The sequence below is a fragment of the Mustela erminea genome, chromosome 2, assembly GCF_009829155.1.
Source record: "Mustela erminea isolate mMusErm1 chromosome 2, mMusErm1.Pri, whole genome shotgun sequence".
NCBI lineage: Eukaryota > Metazoa > Chordata > Mammalia > Carnivora > Mustelidae > Mustela > Mustela erminea.
The window spans coordinates 154,154,650-154,163,763 of record NC_045615.1 but is presented as its reverse complement, the minus strand read 5'-3'; the positions used below and the strand labels follow the sequence as shown (position 1 = coordinate 154,163,763).

The 9,114-nt window shown below is 36.7% G+C and overlaps 1 protein-coding gene across 1 annotated transcript; it reads right to left on the bottom strand.

Moving 5' to 3' along the window:
- Window positions 1-3,872: 3,872 nt before the first annotated feature.
- CABS1 (calcium binding protein, spermatid associated 1) lies at window positions 3,873-5,876 on the bottom strand. Its single transcript, XM_032334488.1, has one exon. It carries the CDS (start codon window positions 5,822-5,824, stop codon window positions 4,619-4,621), a length of 1,206 nt encoding a protein of 401 aa, XP_032190379.1. The 5' UTR covers window positions 5,825-5,876; the 3' UTR covers window positions 3,873-4,618.
- Between the last annotated feature and the right edge of the window lie 3,238 nt (window positions 5,877-9,114).

Below are 9,114 nucleotides of genomic sequence, written 5' to 3'. Positions count from 1 at the left end.
CCTACTCAGGTTAGCACTTTAAACAGTCCCTCTCTCCTTTAATGATTGATTTAAACCCCTGGTCTCAGCTGCCTCTGTCTTTCATAACTCCCCTATACATTCCCCAACTGATCAATGTTGACCTGAGTAGGTAGGGACAACTCTATGCCCCTACTCAGCAGGAAGAAGTTACAGAAGGTGAGACCTTCCACCTTCAACAACCTTAAAGATTTAAGGGTCAAAATAGTTCAGGGGGAAATGTGGAGGCTGAGAAAATCAAGGCCATCTCCCCCTTAGGTTTAGCCTTAGCATAAGTACAGCCATCTTAGCTCTGGCAGCCATCTCAGACCCCTGTGCCCAAGGGCTGAACTTTTCCCCACCCTGCTTTAGTAACCCCCACCCTGCTTTGTTTCCAGGAATCCCCACCCTGCTTTAGTATATACCATAAATACCCCATAAATACCCCTGCCTTAACTAAGCTGAGGGTCCAAGTCCCTATTCAGCTGCCTTGGGCCCAAGCTTAAGCTTGTCGCATAAACCCTCGTGTGATTGCATTGGTGCATGGCTCCTTGGTCTCTCCGACACGAAAACTCGGGCACAACAATAGTCCGTTCATTCCCTTGAGAAACTTGGCCATTTCTAGTCTCAGGGCTTTGAGCATATTGTGTCCTAATCTCTTCACATTTTTAAATCTTTAGCTTAAATCTCACTTTCTCAGAGACAACTTCCCTGGATTTAAATTTATGTGAAAACTGCAGCTATAATCTCTTATTATTTTTGTTTGTAAGACACATCACAATCTGTAGTTGGCATTGTTTTGTGTGTGATTATTTGAATTTGTTTAATATTTATCTTTCCCAGTGGATTAATTTCCATGATGGCAGGGGCTCCATCATTTGGTTCTCACTATAGTGTCCTCACAAGGCTTCTGAGGAGCTTGGAAAGTGATAGGTACATAATAAATATTTTAAAACTGAAAACTGAATAAAATACTTAGTGTCTGACACAAAGGAAATAATAAATACTAGCTAATATTTTTATTAGATGTAGGAAGATATAGGTTGGCTCTTCAGTTTTCTCCTTGTTAATGTTGACAATCATTTAGCCCCTTGGTTTATACTTTATATCCTGGATTTTATGCATTTATAGACGAATGAAAGCAGAGAGAATGAAAATCACTGGCATTTCCTTCTTAGAGATAATCACTGCTAAGGTGTTGTTATATGTATCTATCTATTTATGTGTATGTCATACATATTGTTGGGTCCCCCAACAATGGGTCCATGATCAAAGGAGCGAGACTGATAAAAAGAGAAGGTCAAGCAAAGCTTTATTTCACGCCAAGCATCGAGAATCAAACCATCAAATCGACTGGTCGGGGATGCGCCTTACAGAGAGGGCAACGACCCCTCCCTGCCTCACAGACTAACTTTTATTAGAGCAAAGGCCTTGTGGTTGGGCCTGGCCACACACAGGTGGCCAGTGAGATTGTAACACACAGAGAAAGCTGCACAGTCATGCTAGGTCCCACACGGGTGGCCAACTGAATTACAATTCACCCCATAGTAGCCATTTGAACTAGCCTAGCACCTTGGTCAGAATTGGCACCCAAAAGGCAGGGCCCATACTCCTTGGTAGCTAGGGAGACAGTATGCACGCTTTACTGATTGGCTGTCTCCACCTGGCCTGACTCATTCCTGCATCCGGGCTCTGTTATCTGTACCTGAACTGACCCACCCTTGTATTTGGGCTTTGTTACCTGGGACTGGTTTCCCGGACTTGTTTTTAAGTTTCCTTGAAGGGGGAGGGGCAGGGTCAGGATGGAGCTGCTCTGGCTAAATAGGCCCTTCCAATATCACTGTGTAAATTTCACTTAGAAGTTCAGTGTGATTTTCCCCATTTTCCCCTATGTGATTAAGTTCTCTTTGGGGAACATGGCTGGCTCGTGTCGAGCTTGTGACTCTTGATTTCAGGGTTGTGAGTTGAAGTCCTAGATTGGGTGTGGACAAGAATGGATGAATGAATTCTCTTTTATGGACCAGTTTAAAAAATGCATACTGTTACTTTGTATGGATATACAGAAATATAACCAATTCGATGTCATTAGAATTATAGGTTACTTTTAGTATTGCTCTTTTATAAACGTAAAAAAAACACATGAATGCCTTTGGTAATACCTTTTTTTCCTTCTGTAAAACTGTGAGAGCCAGTAAAGCATAGTGATTAGGAGAGCTTGAGCTCTGCAGAAAGACTGCCTGGTTTGAAGCTGCCTTTGCTACATAGTTACTATGAGGTTTGGGCATGTTAATGTAGATTTCCTGACTTGGTTTCTTTATCTGTAAAATGGGTATAATATTGTTCTTCCTTATAGGACTGTCATGAAAAACAAATGTTATTCTAAATGTGAACACAAGAAGACCTGTAATAATTGTTAGCTACTTTCATGATCTCTAATTCTTTAGAAAATTCTTGGTTGCAAAATAGGCTAAAAACTTCAAATATTTTTAATGCTTATTGCATGTTTTTCCACATTGCCTCCAAGAAAAGGTAGAGACATTTGCATTAGCTAACAGTGAATATTTAATGATCATTTTAATTGTCAAATGGTTAAAAAAGAAATATCTAATAATTTCACTTTCTTTGAATATTATGATCGTTGACTTTTTATGTGTTTATTGGCAGTTTGTATTTTATGAATTATCTGTTTATTTCTTCTACCCATTTAAAATGCTTTCTCTTAAAAAAATAGTTTCTCTTTAGGAGCTCTTGATAGACTGAGATAGTAATCCTTTCACTGCCACATATACGGCAATTATTTTTCTCAAGTTATGGTTTGCTTTTTAATTTTATGTTAATTTTCTTTTGTACAGAATTTTACCTACCTATTCATGGTGTCATATCTGTGAATCTCCTTTTTGTCATTTCTTATGTGCTTAGATTTCTCAACTGCACTTGGATAAATACACATGTGTTTCCTTCTGTGCTTTTGTTTGGTTTTATATTTAAGACTCTAATCCATGTAGAATTTATTTTAGAGTTTGGTCTTAATACTGTAGCTTAATTTTTCCTCAAATACCCATCATATCTCATGGTTTTGAAGTTCACTTTACCATATACTAAATTTGTATGATAAAACGTGCTTCTGTGTTTTAACGTGCTACTGTAATTATTCTAGTCTATAGTCTATCTAATGGTATACATCCCTCCCCTCCACCCACCCCAAATGTACCATTTACTATTTTACCCAATGATTTGGCTTTGTTTTTCTTTTTCTTTTTAATGTGATAAAATTACAAGTCTCTAGAATAATTCTGTTCTTGGTGCCCAAAGCTAAGTTATTTATTAAACAATGGATTTTAATTTTACAGTTGACAAGTTTGAATTGCACAGGTCCATTTATATGTGGATTTTTTATGGTACAGTACTGTAAATGTATTTTCTTTTACATATGATTTTTTAAATAACATTTTCTTTTCTCTTTATTATATGACTACAGCATATGACAAATTTATAAAGTATGTGTTAATTGACTATTTATATTATTGATAAGGATTCCAGTCAATAGTAGGTTATTAATGGCTTAGTTTGGGGGGACTCAAAAGTTACAGGTGGATTTTTGACTGGTAGGGGATCATTGCTTCTTATCCCTATGTTGTTCAAGGGTCAACTGTACTTATATTTTGTCTAATTTAAGAATTCTATACTAGAATATCAAACACATTTACACACAGTAAATCAGTTGCTGTCAAAAGATTTATTGAAGAAAAATCAGCAAAATGAAAACAGACCCATTTTAAGGTCTGTGTCAGAAAAGATTGAAGATACATGTCCTTGAATTGCTAACCAAAAGCAAAAGAAGAGTGCGATTATCAGTGTTTAAGACCTGAAAAAAATTGACAAAAATTCAGGAAAGACATTTTACAGAAAAAAAATTAACTCATATGTTTGTACACAATATTGTTTTTGACAGATTTACAGATAAAATATCACTTTGCCTTAGTTTGCCTCCAACATGAGCCAGGAAGTCTATAATATTTCTTACATTTTTTTTACATGTGGATGCTAAACAATTACTGAACTGAATAGCCTTAATTCTATTGCAAATAGAAAGAGGATTACAAATACAGTTTTTAATAGAAGAGAACTATTGGTTGCCTGAAAAAATCTGTTTAGAATTAGGATTTTAGAGCTTTTAATACTACAGTTCTTTTTTGAGATAACATGTTAATTCAATTCTCATCTCTTCAACTCACACTAAAATGTGCTATTGAGGGTTAATTAAAATTACATACATCATTAAATGTAGCAGAAAGTGAGATTTCTTTATTGCTCTCTCTCTCTACATATCCCTGAAAGCTGGGATTAAAGATTTTATATTAAGGTAAATAATTGGATTATAATTGAATTAAACTTTTTGATACTAGAGGAACTCTCATATACTGAGTTTTCAAGTTTCTGTAAGTACATTCTACTGCATGACCTCTGTTAAACTTCTATATTTTTCTGAGTCTAATACTTGCCTTAAATGCTCACATTCTTTACTCTATTAAGATTTTTGCTTGCTGGACAAACTTCTTAGATGTTAAGACTAGCTTTCTAGGCTGTTGCTCAATTCTATGTGGCATCTGTTTTGTTGCGTTCAAATAAGGAACTCATCTGGTTCTTCTTTCAGTAGCTTAAAGACACCCATTTCATTTGTAAAAGCATCTTCCTCATTGTTTCGGGTATCTGAATCAGGGGTAGTTTCTGAAAGTGGCTCACTGTCCTTAGTTACAGATTCCATTGTATTATTTTCAGACAGATATTTTGGCATAGTAGATGGATTTTCTGTGAGGTGTGTAGCTACAGATGTCGGGACTACAAAGTCATATCTGGATTCAACAGCAGTGAGCAAAACCTGATGGTTGTCTGCTTCATTTGTGCTATCTTTCTCCATCCAAACATTGACTTCATCCATAGAATCTTCATCGGTCAGCAGAATATTTTCTGGGTTATCTTTGTCTCTTTCCACAGTCGTAGTGAGTTCAAACACAGTGATGAACTTTTCCTCATCGGAGTCTGTTAGTTTGGGCACAGCACTGGGGTCATCCACTGGAAGACTTAAGTCAATTTCAGTTATTTTCTCTTCTGTAAGGGCAATTATGTCTGGAATCGTGAAGTTTTTTTCAATAACAGGAGAGAGTTCAACCTCAGGGGTAGATGAGTTGGTGATCTGGATGGCCTCATCAGAAGTGACATTGTATTTAACCGAGGAATTATAATTGTTAACATCAGGTTCATCTTTCTTAATTAGAAGGGTAGGAGTGTCTGCAGTGCTGGTGGTACCTTCCTTTAATGTGCCAGAGACTTCAGAAGTTATTGAGACATCTTCATTCCCTGGGTCGGTGGTATCCAAGAGAATATCTTCTTTTGCCGTGTTGGTGGAAAAATCTATTAAAGAAACAGTAGCACCTGGTGGTGAAAGATTACCAGTTTTCACTAGGATTAAATTTTCAGTTATAGAGTCATTAGCTATGGAGTTTGTCGTGCCTGTCATAGTAGTAATTTCTTTCTCGAGATCGGCTGATGACTTAATAATATGGGACTCAACATCATCTTCTGATTTTGCTTTTTCCTTTGGAGATGTAAGCTTGTTGTCTGTTGTTGAAAGATCACTTTCTAGTGTATAGTCATTTACTGAAGTGATGTGGTCTCCTTCTGAAGTAATAGTTGTTTCTGATTTAGGAATAGTGTTGTCAGCCCCAAAGAAAATGGTTGCTTCAGTTGTTGTTTTACTGCTTTCTGTTGGAGGATGAGAATAAATTTTTGGCAAACCATCTTCAGCCATGGGGCAAAATGGCACCATGCACACTCACAGGTCTTTCCCTGGGCCCAGTGGTATCCCTAGGCAGGAGAGTCATGTTCATTATAGTGATTGAAGCATTGGTCATCATGGTGATTGTTGCATCAACCATAGGGCCAATGGCAGTGGCTCTCCTTGGAGGTTGTTTCTGTGCTCTGATTGGGCATCTAGTTTCAAGAGTACTGATATTAGATGAAAAGAGAATAGAATCCTCTCTGATTATGAAATCAACATTCACAGCTGGATTCATCATGTTTTTCTTTATAACGGAGCTACCTTCCCTTATGGGGCTTGTGTCATTTGAAATAGACATAGCAGAGTCAGCCAGGTACTTCGTGGGTTTAGGGTCAGTGGGGAAAACTCCAGCATTATCAGCATTAGCTTCAACCTGTCTGTCTTTCAAATTAACAACGTCTTTTTGAGGTGAAGTGTGTTCTCTTGAGATTTATGGGATTTAAATGGCTAAAAAACAATGGCAGCTTGGGCAGTGAAGGTAGCTGCAGAAGGTAATGAGGTAGCAGGGATTTCAGTTAGTTCTCTTCTTCAGAGAGTGAATTCTCACTTTTTCAGTAAGGATAATAAATAAGTTACTGGCCATTTAGGGTTTTTGTAGTTTTCCTCTTCATTGCAATTCTTACTTTTTCTTGAGTTAACATGCTTAACAATGAGAGTGTCCGGTTTTGTAGATTTAATTTCTTTAGGAATATTTTTCTATAGAGAATGTTAGTTTAACCTAATGCCAGGGAGTTGGCATTGTATGTCAGAATTCACCCAGAAACAAAATTGGAAGTATGGAATAACTGTATTAGCCATAAGAATTGTATCCTCAGTTTCAGAGGTTTTGTTTTCTGTAATGATATTAGTTATACCAGCCATCATAATTTTGTTATCATTCTTAATGTTTAGCTACTTAGATGAAAGGAGATTATAACCTGGTGTTAATGTTTGCCCAGTGTCAATAGAAGGAAGAGAATTTTCATACTTAGACCCAACTATATCTGACAATGGGCAGAAGAATCAGCCAGAGCAGTAGTTTCCATCCCAAGGGCAAATGCTTTTCTTCATTGGATATGGACTCAACCTCCAAGTTTAGTGTATTTTCTTAACTGATTGACCTGGTATAGCTAAATCACCATTCTCTGTAGAATTATGATAGGCTTAAGATGGGCATTTTTCATTTTAAAGATACAGACAGCTTCTCCAGAAATGTTTTTGCTCCAAGGAAATGTCATTATGTGGGTCCCAAAGTCATTATTGACATGGAAATGCTGTCAGTTATCAGGGACAGGGAGGAAAGCCTTAAATTAGTGACAAATATGAATATAATTATTCATAATAATTACGAATAATATAATTATTCGTAATAATTATGAATAATATAATTATTCATAATAAATGAATTATTTCTAATTCATTTCCAGTGGCAATAAAGGAAATCACAAGGTAAAGCCATTCTCTGGGTTCCCTAACTCAAGGGGAGGTTTTTTAACCTCTGTTTTTTTTCTCATTATCTAGAGTTTGTGAGCCTTAAATTCAGGGTAAGGCATGGTATAAACAGAAGACTTGGTGTCATTTGGTGGGGGGAATTCTTTTTGAGTACAAAAAGGGAAAAAAAATTGGAAGTGTTAGCTGTATTAATTGCTAGAAGTCAGCTTGGAGTACTTGGTGTATGTTATATTGAATAGAATTATAATAAGGAGCAAAATATTCATTTTTATGTACATTTAATTCCTGGTTAGAAATGTCAGGTGAGGGGTGCCTGGGTAGCTCAGTCAGTTAGCTGTCTGCCTTTGGCCCAGGTCCTGATCCCAGGACCCTGAGATCGAAGCCCACATTGGGCTCCCTGCTCAGCAGGGAGCCTGCTTCTCCCTCTCCCTCTGTCCCTGTCCAGCTCATGCTCCCCTCTCTCTGTCTTTCTCAAATGAATAAATAAAAAATACTGAATAAAAAAAATTAAAAAAAAAGAAATGTTAGGTGATACGATACCATCTTCATAGATAATAATTTGTCAAATAGTCTTTAATTTCAAGGATTACTGTTGTGCTCGCACCAAACCCTGTTTCTACTAAGATAGCTTTGAGGTGGGATCACATTGATTACAGCATAGTTAAGTCTTTTCTTTCCTATAGAGGAGAATATTACCATTATCTTTTTTTTTTCTTAAAACCATTGATCTTAAAAAGAACACCTCACCTTGAGAGTGTATATTATCCATCAAAGAACAGGAAAAATATGGTGAAAATCCTAGTGGGACTGCTGGAATTTTGAGGATGAAATGAGTCGTTTGCTGTAGAGAACACAGGAGAGTCTTATTTGACCAACAGATCATTACCACCTGAGATATTAGCTGACTTAAGGACAGGATCAGCTTCTATAGGTGAGTTTCATTTTATGTAAATAGTTCTTTATTTTATTGTTGTAGTTTCTGTTACACTAATGGAGACTGTCTTTTCTCAGGCATCAAGTTTATGTTTAAGTAGCAATTTCTTCAGGTCCATGATGAAAAAAAAGATTTTTTTTTTTTAAGTGAAAAAGGGGAAGCTATTTACAAAAGGAGACTTCTCAATAAGGCCTCAGAATGTGGCCTTATTTTCAGGGATACTTAACTAGAAGAGTCCTCAGATACAGGCTTTGAAAATGCTGATGTCATAATGATGCCCACCCTTAAGACTGTCTTTGTTTGGAGAGTATCTTGAAATTTATCAGATGAAATGTCATGTGCAATTTTAAAAGAATCAATTAAGATAAGTGGTGTCTCCTATGGACACGAGAATTCCTCCTTTAGACTCTATATATCTTCAAATTATATTTATTTATTTACTGGAGAAAATAGAGTTATTAATCCTAGATGCAGTGATTATAATCACTATTGGAATGTAGTCACTAAGGAAGTTTCAGGTTCAATATCTTCATTCATGAGAGAATTCCCAGCTTCAGGGAGGTGAGAGGGAGAGGTACATCTTTAGGGAGGGAGGTGAGAGAGCAGATACATCTTGAGATCTGATTATAGCAACATCCAAATTTTTGTCCTCTTCCCCACCAGTGATTGGAATGTTGGGTCTACGGTAAGGAAATTGTAACTGAAAGATGCATTGGCCTATAGTGTCACTACTTTTTTGTTTCCAAGGAAGATGGCATATACCAGGCTCATTTATGACACTCATGTTTGCTTTGTTGTTTGTAGGCTTCTCAGGGATATCCTTTAGAATAATTGTTTCTATATGTGACTGAAGAATATCAGCCCTAAGGAAAGTGCTTCCTTTAGCTTGTGGTATAACAGAAAGTGTTTCCTG

Excerpts from the sequence above, each read along its gene's own strand:
- CABS1 (XM_032334488.1), bottom strand. The coding sequence starts at position 5,824 with ATGGTGCCATTTTGCCCCATGGCTGAAGATGGTTTGCCAAAAATTTAT.